This window comes from Muscardinus avellanarius, assembly GCF_963383645.1.
Source record: "Muscardinus avellanarius genome assembly, chromosome: 2".
NCBI lineage: Eukaryota > Metazoa > Chordata > Mammalia > Rodentia > Gliridae > Muscardinus > Muscardinus avellanarius.
In genome coordinates, this window is record NC_137787.1 from 141,369,406 (window position 1) to 141,389,236 (window position 19,831).

Below are 19,831 nucleotides of genomic sequence, written 5' to 3' on the forward strand. Positions count from 1 at the left end.
GCCCGTCCATGCCTGATGGCAAATTGGCTAAAGTATATAGTACTGGGAATTGAAGCCAGGGGCTTTCTACCTCTGAGCTACAACCCCCAGCCTGATTTTATTTTTTATTTTGAAACAGAGTTTCACTGAGTTGCTGAGAATGGTCTCGAACCTGTGATCCTCCAGTCTCTGCCTCCCAAGTACTAGGATTACAAGCATGTGCCACCATACCTGGCCAGTTGTAATCTTTTAAGTAGATGTTTTTCCTGCCTTTCCTGTTTCCCTGGTAATAACTATTTACATTTACTTGCAGATTGTCTGCGGCTATGCACATACTCTAGCACTAACGGATGAGGGCATGCTCTATGCCTGGGGAGCTAACACGTATGGGCAGCTGGGAACTGGCAATAAAAATAACCTACTAAGCCCAGCACACATCATGGTGGAAAAAGAAAGGTAACTTGGCTGTGCTGTGTCTTGGGACTGTGTGTGGCAGAACTGCGGTATTTGGATCTGTGACTCTTATGTTTCTAAGCATTCTCATTTTGAGGAAAATGGTCTGGAGTATTAGCCAGAATGAACCTTGGGTTTGTATGATTCTCACGTGGCTTTTGAAATAACCACTCGTGATAGGTACAACTACATCTTGGTATAATTCTGACAGTTAGGGCCTGTGAGCTGGGTGTGGTGCTGCTGCATGCCTATGATGCCAGTGCTTGGGAGGCTGAGACAAGAGGGTCATAGGTTTGCGGCCAGTCTCAGCAACTTAGTCAGGTTCTCAGTAACCTCGTGAGATTGTTTCCAAACAAAATATGAGACAGGGTTGGGGATATAGCTCAGAAGTAGAATGCCTCTGGGTTCAATACTCAGTACCATACACACACAAATAAAAGGGCCTGTGACCATGTTGAAATCCAACTAAACCCACTTCTAAATAAATTCTAAAGAAATAAAATCTGTTCTTAAAAGGACACATTTGTGTAAATGCTGATTTGACAGTGCATGTTGCTGGAATTGATGCAGAATGCTTGTTGAGTTGTGAGCTTTCACCTGCTGGGTCTTGGGTGCTGATCTCTGCTTCTGGAAGCACGCTGAGAAACGCAGTAGGTTCAGCCCATGTCCCTTTGATTTGGAATGTTCAGAGCTGGCGACTCCAACCCAGAATCCAACCCAGAATCCATGACCTCAGCCCAGTGTTTGTAAGCCTTTGCTCTGAGCTCTGGTAGGGCGTGAGAGGGGGTGGTATATTAAAGACAGTCTTTGTTTTTTTTTTTTTTTTTACTACTGCCTAATCCTCCTGAACATCCAGAACACTTCATCAGTGTCCCTTTTGGCATTTACTTTGGTTTCTAGTCTGCTCTTGCAGGCTCTGCTCAAGGGTACGTGCTATTGTACTAACCTGGAGTGAGCTGAGGCCGTCAGGAAGGAGACACAGCGCTCTTCCCCTGACCTTTTGGCTTCATCAGTGTTCTTGGCCGCTAGTGTCTTGGACTGTTTTCGAGGTGTTTTAATCATGAACTTTTAAATTACCATGCGGGGTGTGCTGTGAAGAGGAAGCAATGTGCTTTTCTTGAAATTTCTCAGGGTAGTGGAGATCGCCGCCTGTCACTCAGCCCACACATCAGCCGCCAAGACCCAGGGTGGGCACGTGTACATGTGGGGCCAGTGCCGGGGCCAGTCGGTGATCCTGCCCCACCTCACCCACTTCTCCTGCACCGACGACGTGTTCGCCTGCTTCGCCACGCCTGCCGTCTCCTGGCGCCTCCTGTCTGTAGGTAAGGAGGCCTGAGGCTGCTTCCGCCAGGGAAGAGTGCCACCGTGTCCTGACCCAGAGCGACGCCTGCATATTTGCTGGTTATGGTCTCTTCTAGGTTCTAGAATGTTTTATTCTCCATTAATTTGTTTTTCTCTAGTAATAATCATGTTTATTCAAATGTCATTAAATATTCGCACAGATTTATTTTTTCTTCCTAAGCACTTTTCTTTTAGTTGAGATCAAATTATTTACATAACCTGAGCCGGACATGGTGACATGTGCCTGCCTGTCATGCCAGCAACTCAGCTGGCTAAGGAGGTAGGAGGACCAGGGGGGTCAAGCTTGGGCAACAGTAAAGACCTCTCAAAAAAACCATGTAGCATAAAATTTATCATTTTATTTATTTTTTGGTGGTGCCGAGGATTGAAATCAGGGGCATTCTACTCTGAGTTACGTCCCCCTGCCTGATTATATTTTTTAATTTGAATCAGGTTATCACTAAGTTGTAGAAGGCCTCACGAGGTTACTGAGGCTGGCTGCAAACCTGCTATATCCTCCTGACTCAGCCTCCCAAGTATTGGGATTGTAAGTGTGTGTCACCATGCCCTGCAGAATTTACCATTTTAAAATGTATAATCCAATGACATTTAGCATAGTGTTTACCCACCCATTTATATCAAGTTTTAGAATGTTTTCATCACCCCAAAGGCAGATCTTGTGCTCAGTAAACAGTCGCATTGCTTTTCCACCCCCGCCGTCTGGAAGGCTGGAGATGTTTAGGAAGAGCAGAGCTGCTCTAAACCAAAGTGAAACAGGCTGAACTGTTCTGTTAAATGAATTTTGTCAACTTCTTTAGCAGTAATACTACACACACACACACACACACACACACACACACACACGCGCGCGCACACACACGTGTACTGCAATAAATATTATGATTAGAAAATATAGTTCAGAGGGGGCCATTTGGCCGTTTTCACAAATGTGTAGCATGTCCAGCTGCAGCCTGTCTGCACAGCACATGCTGAGATGCCTGGGTGATTCTCAACCTGGACCTGTCTGTCTAAGGCATCCCTGCCCAGGGTCTTGCATCTTAGCATGGCACTGATGTCCTTTTGGGCTTGTCCTAGAGTTTGTGTTCCTGGATCTGGAGCTAACAGGTTAGTCACTATGTCTCCTAGATGACTCTTTTCCCTTCCAGATGCTGAATGTCAGAAGTGTTTTTTTTTTCCCCTTAGTGTGATCCTAATTGAGTGTTAGAAGGTCAAATGGTGAATTCACACTTCTGGGAAATTTTTTTTTCTCAGAAAGATATCCTTTGAAGTGCCTGCATATGACCGAAGTAGCAGTTCTGTAAAAAAGGAAAACCATAATACTTTTCAAGTATGCTTTTTTTTTAAGCCATAAAGACACAGGTCTACTTTTGTCACATTCTGCTAGCCAGAATTTTCAAGAAGGAGTAAAAGAAAAAGACTGGCTAGGAACATAATTACATTTACCTTTCATTTATAAAATTGTTTCCCTTTTTATATAATCTCCTCTTTGTCTTTAAGTGTGTGCTTCTGGGTGTTTTTATATATTTTTATCTCACGATAACATTTAAAATCTATAATAAAGTAAATCCAAAAAAAAGATATTTTTACTTGTTCCCAGAAACAAAGAGAAAGGGTCATTTGGATCTTGTGACTGGATGCCAGGAGAGCCTCTGGCCAGGCCGGGTGGCCATCTGCTGCCCTGGATCCTCCCATCTTACTCACTTCCTGCCTTTTGTCCTGCTGCATCCAGGATGCAGAGTAGGAAGGACTGGTTTGAGAGCTTTTCCATGTCCCTCCGCAGCCAGGAGAGCTCTGCGCTGTGGACTTGAGGGCTGGCTGTAGGTCAGCGTCAGGCTTAGGCTCTGTGCTTCCTTGCTCATTTGTGAAGTTACAGCCTGGCCTTTGGCCCAAGTCCCTCCTCTTCCAGGCTCAGCACCCGAGCTGCTTGGTTAGGCCACTGTTCTTGGCTCCTGGGCAGGTGAAATCTGTCTCCTGTGTCTGTGGCAGCTTGTTTAGTGCTCAGTGAGGAACACCAGAGTTTTTTTTTTTTTTTTTTTAATATTCCTGCTTGCTGCGTTCTGCTTTATTCTTCATATAAGGAACATACAGCAGCAGGGTGTGGTGGCGCACGCTTGTAATCCCAGCATTTGAGAGGCTGAGACAGGAGGATCTGGGTTCATGGCCAGCCTCAGCTACTTAGGCCCTTTGCAACTCAGACCCTGTTTCAAAATAAAGAATAAAAAATAGGGCTGGGGGTGTAGCTTGGAGGAAAAATGCCCCTTGGCTCCATCCCCAGTACTACAAAAAAATTAAAAAAAAAACATAAAGCGAGTGTCATAGGAATGTGCACAGGTGCTTCAGTTTTCATCAGTAACGTGTTGTACTTACATAGACCCATCACAGCCGCTGTTAGTGGGTAACATGAACACTCGCTGTTGGAAAACTGTATCCTTTGTACATGCGTTATCAGAAATTGGCTCAGTTCCTAGATAGTGTCAGAATTACTGGTTGTACATCGATTTCTAGGGTGAAGAGGAATGTTTAGATTTCAGATGTCTAGGGTAAAGTTTCTATGTGCACAGAGAAGAGCCTGACTGCTTAGCATGACCACTTGGTGGTAAGTTTGTTTTTTTAGGTCTCGTTGATTTGAATATGATGACTATCCCACTCCAGAACACAAATGTTCATTTTGTTTCAGTCAGAAAATTGATAAGCTGGATGTGGTGGTGCACACATGTAATCTCAGTACTTGGGAGGCTGAGACAGGAGGATCACAGGTTTTGAGGTCAGCATCAGCAACTTAGACCCTGTTTCAACCTAAAAAATAAAACAGGTCTGGGGGGATAGCTGAAGTAGAAGGCTTCTGGGTTCAACTCTTAGCACCACAGAGAGAAGCACATAAAGTCATTACTAATGAGAGGGAAAATTGATAAATTCAAAGTTCTAAAAGAGAACTACTCACCAGGCGTGGTGGTGCACGCTTGTAATCCCCACACTTGAGAGGCGGAGACAGGAGGATCGCGCAGGTTCGAAGCCAGCCGCGCTGGCTTACGAGACCCTGTTTCCAAATAAAAAATATAAAATTGGTCTGGGAGTGTAGCCTGGAGGTAGAAGGGTTTCCAGAAAACCCAGTACCACCAAAAAAATAAAAAAATAAATTAAAAAGAGAGAACTATTAAAACTTTGTGAGTGATTATATCCTCATAGACTACCTGTAACTTTTGTTTTGTTGTTGTTGTTTGGAACTGGGATTTGATCCAGGGATTCTCTACCAGGCAGGCAAACTTCATGGTCCTGCCTCAGCCTCCGAGAAGCTGGAATTATAGGCATGCACCACTGTGCCTGGCTATAACTTGTTTTTAAACACACATTTCTCTTTGCTAAGTGTGTTAATACTGCTGCCATATGGCTTTTCCAAATTTTGTTTTTGATAGTTTGTAGATGCTGGGTACTTATTTTAATGCCATGAAATTGATTTGTCAAATAAAGCATGGACTCAATTGAAAAAAATTGAAGCCAGGCATGATGGTACATGCTTGTAATCCCAGCATTTGGGAAGCTGATTTAGAAGGATCATGGTTCTCAGACAGCCTCATCTACTTTAGTGAGGCTCTATGCAACTCAGTGATACTCTGTTTTAAAAAAATAAAGAATAAAAAATAGGACTAGGGGTGTAGCTCGGAGGTAGTATGACCCCCGGGGTTCCATTTCTAGTACCGCATAAAAAAATTGAAGTTATATGCTATGCTTGTGATCATTTATGTTGTTAATCTCTCTCCTGAACTTTCAGTGTTAATAGTGTGTTCATTGCTTTTAGAGCATGAAGACTTTTTAACAGTTGCAGAGTCCCTGAAGAAAGAATTTGACAGCCCAGAAACTGCCGATCTAAAATTTCGAATTGATGGGAAATATATTCATGTCCATAAAGCAGTTTTGAAAATCAGGTATTTTTGCATGAATTTAAACATTAGTAACTTTGCTCTTTTTTACCACTTCCGTTTGTATGTTAACCCACAAAATGAATATTAAAAAGAAATCACCTTGGCTATAGTTCTCACAACTAAATATTTTTGTAGATATGATCAAATCCACTTTAAATTAAAGTTTTTTAATGTGTGCTCATAACTTTTAGGAAAAGTATAATGAGAGTTTAAGTTTTTTAATCTTCTTATTTGTGGTACTAGGTATTGCACCAAGACATTCTACCTCCTCTGAGCTATATCCCCATTCCTATATTAATTTTTATTTTGAAATAAGGTCTTTTTAGGTTAAGAGCCTCGCTACTTGCTAAGGATGTCCTTGAACCTTCAATCCTCTGTCTCAGCTTCAAGTACTGAAATTATAGGTGTGTGCCACTATACCCAGCTTCTGTCCATATTTTTTTTCTTGTGGTACTGGGGATGAAACTACACCCCCCAGCCATATTCTTTATTTTGAAACAGGTCTCACTGAGTTGTGGAGGGTCTCACTAGGTAGCTAAGGCTGTCTGCAAACAGCACTCCTCCTGTTTCAACCTCCTGAATGCTGGGATTACAAGTGTGTGCTACCATGCCTGGCTGTCCATATTTTTAAATTAAGAATCTTGGGCTGGGAATGTAGCAATGTAGCTCAGTGGCAGAGCACTTGCTCAGCATGCACCAGGTCCTGGGTTCAATATTGAGCACCACCACCAAAAAAAAAAAAAAAAAAAAATTACATATATATATATATATATATATTGCTAATACTTAATTATATTAGAAAATTTATTCATAATTTATAAAAATAAGCACAAAAGCCTAAAGTATCTATCCTATTTTATTTTTCTGTGGTACTGGGGGGTGGAACCCAGGGGCATTGTACTTCCCAGCTATATCCCCAGCCCTATTTTTTAGGTTTTTTTTTTTTGTTTTTTTTTTTTTTGAAACTGGGTCTCCACAAGTTGCAAAGGGCCTAAGTAGCTGAGGCTGTCTGTGAACCGTGATCCTCCAGTCTCAGCCTCCTGAATGCTGGGATTATAAGCGTGCACCACCACGCCCTGCCTCCTCTTTTACTCTTAAAGGTTCACTTTTTTTCCAAGCAGAAAATTCTAATTAATTAGGAAAGCTGGCTTTTGGCCCTGAGGGCGACTCAATTCCCAATTACAATTTTTTAGATATAGTATGTAGCAGGAGTTCCTTGTATAAACGTGAAGGTACTCTACATTTATTAGTGACGACTAGCACATATCACCCTCTGAGGCTGCTATATTACAGAGAAGGAGGCACATAAAGTCACTGTTAAACTGCTTGTTTACAAATCTTTTTGGAAACTTTTAGTTAAAAATCTATTTGCGAGCCAGGTAGGGTGGTGCAGGCTTATAATTCCAGTACTTGGGAGGCTGAGACAGGAGGATTGGAGGTTCTCGGCCAGCCTCAGCAATTTGTAGGCCCTCTGAAACTTAGTGAGGTCCTGTTTCCAGATGAGATAAAGTCGGACTGGGGGTGTGTGGCTAAGAGGTGGAATGCCCCTGAGTTCAATTCCCAGGGATAACAAAACAAAAACCTATTTGCAGAGTAATGCATTTTAAGGGAATCATGAAGCTCTATGCTTATATGTATATATATTATGCCTTAGGATATATATATGTATGTATGTATGTATGTATGTATGTATGTATCTATCTATCTATCTATCTATCTATCTGAGCCAGAGTATCAACTAAGAAGATGAACTGGAGGCTTCTGTCTGTGACCCTGTGACCCTGTGACCCTGTGGTCAGCTGGACTGCTGCTTGCATGGACAGTGTTTTTATTTGTTACACTCATTGTTCCTTGTTTAGACAGCTCTTTTTTTTCTCAGATGTAGTAATTATGGAACTGGAACCATTCATTTAGTATGCTGAATGGATCTTGAAAATAATGTATGTCTCTTTGTACTATACCTCACTTAATATAAATACTTTTGTATACTCTTAGAGTATATTATTTATATTAGAGCATAGTATATTGATATACTCTAAGAGTATATAAAAAGTAAAGTATACTCTAAGAAAATACAGTATTCAAGAGCCATTTTCTCATCAGGTAGACCTATCTGGATAGTAAATACAATACTAAAACTCCTGCTTTGTTCTTGTGAGTGTGAGTGTTTTATAAATACACTTGTGGCAGGCTTAGGAGGAGAGGAGAGGGAGCAGGGCATGCAAAGAAACAACACAAGAGCAATGGATGCTCAGGAGATGAGTCCAAGAGGAAGAACAATGGTCACATCAGAAATGGAACTGTATTTAGCTCTATACAATTCAGGAGACATTTAAACCAGATTTAAGAATACATTAGCCGGGCTGGTGGCGCATGCTTGTAATCCCAGCATTCGGGAGGCTGAGACCAGAGGATCGTGGTTCGCAGACAGCCTCAGTTTTTAGTGAGGCCCTCTGGAACTTAGTGAGACCCTGTTTCAAAATTAAGAATAAAAAACAGGGCAGGGGGTATAGCTTGGAGGTCAAATGTCTCTGGGTTCCATCTCCAGACCCACAAAAAAAAAAAAAGAATACATTGATTACCTAAAGCAAGAAGCAGATTAATCATTTTCAGTGATAAAAAGTCAAAAGTTTGAACTATAATTTCTGATTTTTTTTTTTTTTTTTTTTTTTTTTTGCGGGTCTTGGGATGGAACCCAGGGCATTCAACCTCCGAGCTACACCCCCTGCCCATTTTTTATTCTTTATTTTGAAACCAGGTCTCACTGAGTTGCAGAGGGCCTCACTAAGTCGCTGAGGCTATCCTCGAACCGCGATCCTCTGATCTCAGCCTCCCGAATGCTGGGATTACAAGCGTGCACTACCACACCTGGCTATTCCTGAAATTTTCATGATATTTTTTTTTTTTGTTGTTGTTGTTGGTTTGTTTTATTTTGTTGCAGGGCTGGGAATAAACTGGAGCCTTGTGCATGCTTGTCACACGTGCTGCCACCAAGCTACACCCCCATCCTCATTTCTTTTAAAATGTACTTCCATATGCCTTTATTTAAAAAAGGCAAATGGGCCCCTAAACCTGGTCAGATGGGCACTGTTGGGTGGGAGCAGTGGTTCTGCAGCAGTGCTGAGACCTGTGGCCTGTGTAGAGTACTGTTTAATACGAGCTTTCAGAAAAGATAGGAAAGCATGTTAAGAGATGGCTGTAAAAGCCCTTGCACAGGGCGTATTTTTGGGTGCTCACTGTCATCATCCTGGCATGTGACCCACACAAGGATTCCTCTGCTGCCTGTCCACCTGATGTTGTCACCTTGATTTGATAACTTTTGCTCCTCTGTTTTAGGTGCGAGCACTTCCGGTCCATGTTTCAGTCTTATTGGAATGAGGACATGAAAGAGGTGATAGAAATCGACCAGTTCTCTTACCCCGTGTATCGTGCCTTTCTCAAGTACCTCTACACAGACACTGTGGATCTGACGCCCGAAGATGCTATAGGTATTGAGGCCTCCTGACACTGGCCAGGCCTGTGCTCAGGACGATCTCCTCAGGGCTTAGAGTAGTGAGGTGTAAAAAGGTGCTGGTGCATTGGCTTTTACATGTTTGTTACCCCCAAAACATTGGAGTAAATGTCTTTAAAAACAGTACCGTGAGCCAGGTATGGTGGAGCATGTCTGTAAACCCAGTACTTGTGAGACTGAAACAGGAGGATCACATGTTTGAGACCAGCCCCAGCAACTTAGTGAGACCTTGTTTCAAAATAAAAAAAAAAATAAAGGGCTGGGGTTGGAGCTCACAGTAGAATGCCCTTGGGTTCAATCTTCAGTACCAAAAAAAAAAAAAAAATGAAGAACTGTGTAGGTATATAATTATAGATACATTTATTTATGACTGTGGACTATTGTAATTTTTCATATAAAGTATAAGTTTCTACTGGATTTAGCATTTTGGGATGGAAATGAGGGGGAAATTCCTTTTTCTTCCTTTTTTAATAATGTAAAAGAAATTATATCAAGTGAGTATAAGAGATATTTATGGAGGTGGGAGAGATGGGAAGAAATTTTATTTACTCAAATTCAATATTTGCTAAGAAACTTGTGCTGACTTATCTACATAACTTTCACCAAAATGATATATGTGTGCTTATAAATTATGGCAAGTAACCATTAGCTAGATTAAGCCTTCCACACTTATACTTCTAGGTCTTTTGGACTTGGCAACATCTTATTGTGAAAACAGACTGAAAAAGCTCTGTCAGCACATCATCAAGGGAGGAATCACCGTGGAGAACGCCTTCTCGCTGTTCTCTGCTGCAGTCAGATACGACGCAGAGGTAACAACAGCCGAGCAGAGCAGCATCCCTCTCTGTGCGCATCCCTGTGACCTGAGGGGCAACCTGAGTCGGATCACCACTGCTTAGCAACTTGGTGAACGAACTGATCCTTAAGAAATGAAGTCTGGCCTTCTTCCTTCTGTTTACTTCAGCACGAGTTATTCCTCTACTTGCATCTTGAGCTCGAGCCCACTGAGTTCCCACAGCTGCATGCAGGCTGGAGAGTGAAGTGCTGTGCCCGCCTTCCCCCGTTGACTGCCAGCTGCAGACTCTAGTTCCAAGTTTCCCCCAGGATCGGTGTATTTTTCAAGATCCACTATTGTCTCCCCAACTTTGCTCTGTCAGAAGCCCGGGGCACCATATGATTTACCTCGTGTGTGCCCTGGAATTCTGTCATCTGATACAACTCGGTTACTCATGTATTAGGTGAACTCCTTTTTGCTTGTGTTCGCTAGACTGAGTTCTTCATCTAGGGTTCTCAGATCTCTAGAGAGACTGAATTACTGGGCTTTAGGGAGTCGGAAGTTTTGTGTTTGTAAAGGGTATTATTGAGGTTAATAAGCACATCTTTACCACGCATGGTGGCACACACCTATAATCCCAGTACCTGGTAGGCTAAGACAGGAAGATTGCAGGTTCAAGGACAGCCTCAGCAAGTAGTGAGACTCTAATCAACCTAGTGAGACCCTGTTTCAAAATAAAAAATAAAGCCAGGTGTGGTGGTGCACGCTTGTAACCCTCATGCTTGGGAGGCTGAGACAGAAGAATCCCACAGGTTTGAAGCCAGCCTCAGCTACTTAGTGAGGCTCTCAGCAACTTAGTGAGACCCTGTTTCCAAATAAAATATTAAAAAAAAAGGTCTGGGAGTATAACCCAGAGGTAGAAAGCCCCTGGGTTCTATCCTCAGTACCACCACACACACACACAAAAAATGTAGAGAAGTTCACTATGTCTAGCTAAGGTTGGGTATGTTCAGGTATGTGTTAGCCTGTTTCTGTGTGTGTGTGTGTCGCTGGAGATTGAACCCAGGGCCATATTCCTGGAAGCTATCCTCTTCCCCAGCCCTATTTTACTTTTTATTTGGAAACAGGATATTGATAAATTGCTGAGGCTGGCTTAGAACCTGTGATCCTCCTGTCTCAGCCTCCCAAGTACTAGGATTTCAGGCATGTGCACCATGCTTGGTTTCATGCTAACCTAGTTGTTTTTTTTTTTTTTTTTTTTTTTTTTTTTTTTTTTTTAACAGTACTGGGGATGGAACCCAGGACATTTTACCTCCAAGCTACATCTCCTAGCCCTATTTTTTTATTCTTTATTTTGAAACAGAATTGCAAAGGGCCTCACTAAGTAGTAGATGATGCTGTCTGAGAACTCAGCCTCCCAAGTACTGGGACTACAAGTGTGTGCCACCATGTCTCGTCTTAATATCGTGTCATCAGTTGACAAGGAAATTTATCAAAGATCTGTGCTGTGCCCTTTGAGGTCTAAACAGGATAAATTCCAGAATCTGCCATACTTAGGGATTGAAGTTGACCATTATGTCCTATATTTTCAAAATGTATTCTATTTTTGTTTGAGGTTATACATATTATAAATATTTGATAATCTACAAAGTCAACTATACTTGACCTTAACTGATGGAAGGATGATCAAAGTAAATAATTTCTAGTAGAAAAAGGAGGTAGTTCTTTTTCTTACCCTTCCTGTGACATCTTGAATCTCTTTATTAGAATGCTAGTTCTTCAGATCTTATTTCCACCCCATGATGTAATTTTAAGTAGGGTGAGTACTTCTCTCCACTGGAGACTGACTCCAGCTCCTTCCCTGTGTTTCTCCGTGTTTTTCCTCCCTGTTCACACGTTCCATCTGCTGGGTTAGGACTTTGCTGACTTGCAGCAGTCAGAACACCCTGGGCAGAGACAGACAGCTTGGCCCTAGTTGCTTGAAATTTCTTCCTCACCTTCTACTAAAATTTACCCCAGAAGGTTCACAGAAAAAGCCGTAAGTCACTTCTACCAGTACGGGCCAATTGTTTCTTTTGTTGGCTTTCATTTTTCTCATATTGAATATAAATACAATTAAACTGTTCCTTTAGATAGAGTGCAAATTATGTGATGTCTTGAAGCCTGCCACAGTGTGGGCCTAGAGCCAACACTAAAAAACAGGTGTTGAATTAGTGAATAAATATATTTGAAATGCCTCGCTATGAAAGGTTGCTTTAAAAAAAATCTAAAACAACTAACCTGGAAATTTGCAAATATTACAGATACAATGTCAAAAAATCAGAAAAAAGACAAAGAATTGTTACTTTGTTTTGTTTTTGGTGGTACTAGGGTTCCTGGAAGCCCTTCTACCTCCAGGCTATACTCCCAGACCTATTTTATATTTTTGAAACAGGGTCTCCTAAGCCAGCATGGCTGGCTTAGAACCTGAAGGATCCTCCTGTCTCCGCCTCCCAAGCGTGGGGATTACAAGCGTGGGCCACCACGCCAGGCAAGAATTGTTACTTTCAATGGTATATTTTTTAGGTTCTGATAGGAGTTACAAAAGTGACAAATGTAGTTTGACATTTTATTTCCTTGATACTATAGAATGTAGTAAGTAAATAACTGTTCTATTTAGAGTACAAAAACACATATTAGTAGCTTCCAATCATTTAATATATGTAACAAGTCATATTGGAAATTAACTGCAAAAACTAATTTTCAGAAGCCCCAGCTAGGAGCACTGGATGAATTTGCCTTGTTAGTAGGTCAGAATGGTAGCAAGATGGACATACCCTGATTTTCATGTTTCTTTTCTGCTCTATAAAAGTTTTTGTGGCTCCCCTATGCCCATCCCCCCTTTTTTGGCACTGGGTAGTGAACCCAGGGGTATTCTACCTCTGAGCTACACACCCATCCCTACTTTTTATTCTTTATTTTGAACCAGGTTCTTACTAAGTAGCTGAGGCTAGCGTTGACCTGTGATCCTACTATTTCAGCCTTTTAAGTACTGGGACTACAAGTGTGTACCACAAGGCCCAGCTCCCATGTCCCCTTTTGACAGGATAACTTGTAGAGAATGTACAGCAAAAGGTACAAGGATTTAAGTTACAATAATTACAAGGATTTAAGAAGCAAGATAATTGGAGCCCTCACATTCTGAATGTATTTTCAAACTTTCTGTAAGTTTTATAAAGAAGGACTTATAAAAAAAAGTGCTTATATAGTCCTGGAAACATACTGACATCAAGGGAAAAATGGGAAGAAAATACAGTCTCAAGGTAGTTCAGTATCATACATACTGTAAAAATTTTGAACTCCGGGCGTGGTGGTGCACGCTTGTAATCCCCGTGCTTGGGAGGCGGAGACAGGAGGATCGCACAGTTCAAAGCCAGCCACACTGGCTTAAGAGACCCTGTTTCCAAAAATAAAAAAGCATAAAATAGGTCTGGGAGTGTAGCCCGGAGGTAGAAGGGCTTCCAGGAACCCCAGTACCACACACAAAAAAAATTTTTTTTAAATGTTTCTATTTATATTGATTCTTCTCAGGAAATCTAAGCCACTTGTGATAAGAACTACTTTTAGTGTGATTTGCTTTAATATATCTAGTCTCTTGTATACATTCCAGGAGCCTTATTGATTTAATTAGGAACTAATTCCAATACTTGAAGAAACCTAAAGTATTAGACTTTTGCAGGAGGTGAAAGGGTCCATGAACATAGGCAGAATCGATTTCTTAATTGTCCTGGTGCATTAGAACCTGCCCTGTTCTTTCTGAGTGTTGACAGTTGATGACGTCCATTTGTCTGACTGAAAGATCTGTGTAAATATATTTCTCTGGGGTTGACTATGTGTGACATTAGTGGGGGGAAGTTGTAGTTTATTCTTTGGAGCTCTAAAGGTGAAGACACTTTTTAAGAATATGAAAATGACTTTTGGGGGATTGTATTTTTGTATTTTTGTATTGTATCACTTTAGGTTGACCACAAATCTCCATTTCTGTTTCTTAGTCTCCCTTAAAATTACCCTGCACCTAAGCATTTTATTCTCATTTCTTGAACAGAACAAAATATATGGACTAAAGTGGCATTCTGCTTTGTTCGGCAGTGTCTTTATTATAGTGTGTTAGGTATAAACACATGTAACTGTCCCCCAGGCGTGTGTGTGTGTATTGTAGATTCTCTCTGCAGGTAGGACAACCTTTGCCTTTGCTGAGCTTTTTTGACACCAGCCTGTGGTCCATCGTTGCCTGGTTTGAGGGTTCTGACCTCTCAAAACCCTTTTTGGGGGGTGGGGAGGTGAGAGAGTTGGGATGAGGGATTTGGAGAGAAGTAATTGAATCAAAGTTAATAAACAAAGGCTTCTCCTTGTTTTTATTTTTGTCATGTGTGTCCAGGATTTAGAAGAATTCTGCTTTAAGTTTTGTGTCAATCATTTGACAGAAGTTACACAGACTGCAGCATTTTGGCAAATGGACGGCCCTCTGCTAAAGGAGTTCATTTCTAAAGCCAGTAAATGTGGAGCCTTTAAGAACTGAAGCCGAGGCTGCTTGGGTGTGAGTGCACCGGACACTGTTGGTGCAGCAGTGCTCTGCGGGAGATGTGATTCTGCAGGTAAAGCCCATCGGGACGCTCTCTTCTCATCTGAGACGTGGTCTCTGTAGGAACACGTGAAGGACTGTGTGGCTCTGCCTGAGCCTATTTAAATTACTCTTGTTTCCCGATACATGTATTTTAAATGTGACCTTTCTTCTGTTTGGTCTGGAATGTTGTGAAAGGATGGAAGTTGAGCTACTTTTTTTTTTTTTTTTTTTTTTGGTGGTACTGGGGTTCCTGGAAGCCCTTCTACCTCCGGGCTACACTCCCAGACCTATTTTATATTTTTGAAACAGGGTCTCTTAAGCCAGCGTGATCCTCCTGTCTCCGCCTCCCAAGCACGGGGATTACAAGCGTGCGCCACCACGCCCGGATACTTTTGTTTTTAACTAGAGGAGTTTCTGATCTTGGGAAGGAAGTTCGTGACAACTCTCCTGGGTCAGATAATACGACCCCTGGCTGCCAGGAGTGGTGATAGTTTGTGACACCAACACATAGAGGCCCCACCAGGACTCAAGGATGCAGACCTCAGGCTGGGGAGGTGCTGTTCTTGTTTGGCCAGTACCTCACTGAGAGAGAGGTAGGACTGTTTGAGGCATTTGCTGGTATGCTTTTGCAAGCGATGGCCTTTTACCTTTGAAAGCATCAAAGAAATATTCCATTTAACATGAGTTAAGTCTACTGAAATGATAAATCTAGGTTAGCCAGGATTTCTTTTAAGATCTAAGCACCAAAAGAGTAGTAATATAGAGCTATCTATGAAAAGTTGGTAAGAAACCTTTGTTTTGATAAAGGCAAGCGTTTTACAGATTAGGATCTCTACTACTTCTCCAGTGGTATTTTGTTTCATTAAGGTTGAATTTGAGGAATGGAGTTTAAGTTACCCCCTCACCTTTTCCACTGTAAATGCTAATGTGTAAGAGAAAAACAGCAATACAGGTGGGCAGTGTGCCTTTGCCTTCCTACTGTGGCTGCTAAGTCAGCAGGTCTGCCACATTATGATTTGAAGTGGTTCTTAAAACCGAAATTTGTGTAGGACTTATGGAACTTGCCTTATCTATTTTATCTAGGCCAAATTCCATCATAAATCTGCTTATTAAAACACCATCCGTCTTAGGATTTTCTTGTTCTAATGTGTTAGAATTAAACTTGAAAGGAGTCCCAAAATCATGGTTTTTCTGAAAAGGGCCTATTCAAAAGGCATTTGTGTGTTGGTCTGATTATGAAATGAGACGCTGGGATGGAAGAGTTCCCTCCGAGTTCCATCACATGTCCATGGAGCTTGCTTCATGAACAGAGCTCTCTGGCCCACGAATGCCTCTGCATCTGTGTGAACTCCCTTAGTGTTTTGCTTCCTGCTTAGACAGTCCCCCTCTGAACTTAGAGCCGGAATCTGTTTTCAGAGCCGCACGCAGAAGAGGGGAAAGACACGCTGCAGCTGCTATTTTAAGCAGTGTTCTTAAGTGGGTATGTATTGGGGTGGGTGGGGAGTGAGGCCTCAGTTGTTGATTGGCAAAAAAAGGAAATGCCGTCCCCTTTTCCTTGATGTGTCAGAAGTAAATAAAGCCCAGTGAATTAGTTCTGTACCATGAGAAAAATTTTCTTGCTAGGTTAATAGATGCACGTTAATTTAGCTTATAACGGGTAGTATTTCTAACAATCACTGTTCTGTAGGCTTGAGATCGGAACAGAACTTCAGTATGTTTACTACTGCTCTTACTTGAAAAGAATTTCTTCAAAAAGCACAAATTAAAGTAGTAGATCCTTATCCATAGTTTATATGTTCAACAAACATTAACTGAGTTCCTAATGTAGGCAAAGAACCACTCTCATGTTAGATTACAGTGTAATTTGTATGAGTGTATGGTAGTGAAGAGAATGCAAATCCTTCAAAAAGTACTTGAGTAATTTTTTAAAATATACTTATTTTTCTACTTGGTTTCATTGTTAATCATAGTAGGAGATGGATATTATTCTTTGTTTGATGTGATAATGAAAAGTTATTCACATTTCTTAAAATAGCCCTAAATGTACTCTAGAACTTCTTACTGGAACAATGTTTGATATTCTAGTATACAGGCTGTATTTATATAATGTTTAGAGTGATGTATTAATAAAGTAATCCTGTAAGATAAGCATGTATAATTATTTTTGCCACGTAGAAGTCAGTAGTATGCAGCCTTAAAAAGGGAAGGACAGACCAGGCGTGGTGGCGCACGCTTGTAATCCCTGCGCTTGGGAGGCGGAGACAGGAGGATTGCACAGCCTTGCTGGCTTAAGAGACCCTGTTTCCAAATAAAAATATAAAATAGGCATCTGGGAGTGTAGCCCGGCAGGAGAAGGGTTTCTAGGAACCCCAATACCACCAAAAAAAAAAAAAAGAAGGACATCTTGATACATGGTGCAATATGGAATAACTTGATGGACATTAGGCTAAGTGAAATAAGTCAGTCACAAAAGGACAATCCTGTGTGATTATACTCACCTGAGGCTCCCACCTGGAAGAGTCAGGGTCATAGAGACAAAGTGAAAGGGTCTTTTCCAGGGGTAGCAGGAAGAGAATGAGTTATTTAATGAGCGTAAATTTTTTCTTTTTTTCTTTTCTTTTTTTTTGGTGGGGGTAGGTCTGGGAATTTAACTCAGGGGCATTTGACCTCCGAGCTACACACCCTGCCCTATTTTTTATTCTTTATTTTGAAACAGGGTTTCACTGACTTGCAGAGGGCCTTAGTAGCTGAGACTGTCCGCGAACCATGATCCTTTGACTCAGCCTCCCGAATGCTGGGATTACAAGAATGCGCCATCATGCCTGGCTAATGAGCGTAATTTCAATATTACAAGAAAGTGTTTTGGGTGGATAGTGGTGATGGTTGAATTGAATATTCATTTATTCATGTATATATGTATGTATGTAGGTATGTATTTATGGCACTGGGGATTGAACCCAGGGGCTTTCTGCCTCTGAGTTACAACCCCAGCCCTATTTTTTTTTTTTTTTTAATTCTTTAATTTGAAACAGGGCCTCACTAAGGAGCTGAGGCTGGCTGCAAACCTGTGATCCTATCTCAGCTTCCCAAGTACTGGCATTAGAAACATGTACCACTACGTCTGCCTGAAAGTGAATATATTTAATGTCAATTAAATGTATACTTGAAAATGATTGAGATGGCCAATTTTGTTACATATCTTTTACCACAGCAAGATTCTTACCTGTTATAAGGCTAAAATAGGTACCACTGTAAGCATGTCAGTTGATTCTCTTTTTCACACACATAGAAAAACATGAATTTTACATCTGTTGAAAGAGTACAACTGAACTGTCACAGCAGAAAAATATATGAGTTCTTTGGAGTACTTATAAACAAGAGAAATGGTCCCTATCTTTAAGGAGCATACAAATGATCAGGAGAGAGGACGATTGGGTTAGGAATTAATGACACAATATTTATGAATTTGTTTTTCATGGTGAGAGAATCAAATGAAATAGCGTACAGGCAGCTGTTCTGAAGATGGCTTGTGCTTTTGTCTCTTCAAGAGAGTGGGAAATTGGCATGAGCACAGGTTTAGAGGTGGGGCCAACAAGCCTTTGAGAACTTATGCGAGTTTGTTAGGTTAGAATGGAGAAAATAAGCCAGGGGTTATGGGAAATGTCAGGTAGGGGGAGTGTCTGCACATGTGTAGTTTGTAACGTTTACTTCCCGCTGTGCCAGGCGTGTGCCCTGGCCTTCACATTTAGAGGTCATATTTTGTTCCATATTGTAGGCAGAATTAGGCTCAGATCCTTTCAATAATTTTTCAGTTATGACAGTGATAATACAAACCCAGGTCTGTTTTAAGCAGTCTGCCTACTTTAAGGTCTCTGAACACAAGATGTTCCATTGTGACGTTACCTGTGAATGACAGATCAAATTTGAAAGTAAAATGGGAGACAGCGAATTGAACCCAAGAGCATTCTGCTTCTGAGCTACACCCCTAGCCCTATTTTAAATTTGGAAACAGTGCCTCACAAAGTTGCCGAGGCTGGCTTTGAACCTGTGGTCCTCCTGTCTTAGTCTCCCAAGTACTGGGATTACAGGTGTGTGCCGCTCTCCCTGGCTGAGACAAAACTTTGTAAATAAAAGACCATGATGTTAAAACCCTTAGACAAGCTTTGCTCTAAGTTGTCATCGAGGGATAGGAAGCAGGTATTAGTCATCATCTAGAACAGGGGAAACCTTGAGTCAGTTGGTCTCAGGTAGAGTCTTGGCTCTATAGTCTTAAAAGTGCCCTGGCTAATTCTGATGTGTGGCCAGACTTGAAAACTACCAACTTGGATTTTATCCTTGAGGTAAAAGACTTAGACCAGGACTGATACAACAACAGGAATGGAATATCTCTTCCCATTTATGCCATAGTCTTCCTTCAACAGATATTTTTTGAGTACTTATATGCCAGCCAGCATGCCGGGCACTCACATCAGATAAACACATTTTGACACGTAGTATTACTGTGTACCAGAGGACTATGGTAAAAAATTAGAATGGTGGCCAGGTATGGAGATACACATCTATAATCCCAGCTACTCAGGATATTGAGCAGGAAGAGCACAAGTTCATAGCAAGCCTGGCTAATTTAATGAGACCCTGTCTCAAAATAAGTTGGGGATATAGCTTAGAGGGAAAGTACATGCCTAGTATGTGGGAGGTCCTGTGTCTGATCCCCAGTACTGTAAAACATAAAAAATTGTGAGTGAAGTTGTCAGTGGTCATATGGGCATGAAAATTTGAATTTATCAGGTTGAGAAAAATTTTAACTATTGCTAGGTGTGATGGCACATGCTTGTAATCCCTGTACTTGGGAGGTGGAGACAGGAGAATCACAAGTTTGTAGCTAGCCTCATTTACTTAGTGAGGCCTTGTTCAAAATAAAGAATAAAAAATAGGGGTGGGGGTGTGGCTCAGAGATAGAATGTCCCTGGGTTCAATCTCCAGTACTGCAAAAATAAATAGCCAGGTGTGGTGGCGCACACTTGTAATCCCAGCATTTGGGAGGCTGACACAGGAGAATCCTCAGCTTAGTGAGGCCCTCCGCAACTTAGTGAGACCCTGTTTCAAAATAAAGAATAATAATAATAATAATAAAAAAAACAGGGCAGGGGCTCGGAGGTTGAATGCCCCTGGGTTCCATCCCCAGACCTTCCCCCAAAAAAGATAAATAAATAAATAGGACTGGGGGT

At 41.5% G+C, this 19,831-nt stretch overlaps 1 protein-coding gene across 1 annotated transcript in view; it reads left to right on the plus strand.

The window, feature by feature from the left end:
* Positions 1 to 14,558, plus strand: part of RCBTB1 (RCC1 and BTB domain containing protein 1) — a gene marked incomplete at both ends in the record, with an annotated part of 29,844 nt that extends 15,286 nt beyond the window's left edge. Inside the window, 6 exons of the mRNA XM_080689612.1 lie at positions 293 to 435; positions 1,564 to 1,754; positions 5,591 to 5,717; positions 9,051 to 9,202; positions 9,907 to 10,037; positions 14,418 to 14,558. Of these exons, the coding sequence (XP_080545738.1) occupies positions 293 to 435; positions 1,564 to 1,754; positions 5,591 to 5,717; positions 9,051 to 9,202; positions 9,907 to 10,037; positions 14,418 to 14,558 (885 nt within the window). The remainder of the gene's footprint in view (positions 1 to 292; positions 436 to 1,563; positions 1,755 to 5,590; positions 5,718 to 9,050; positions 9,203 to 9,906; positions 10,038 to 14,417) is intronic.
* Positions 14,559 to 19,831: the final 5,273 nt, after the last annotated feature.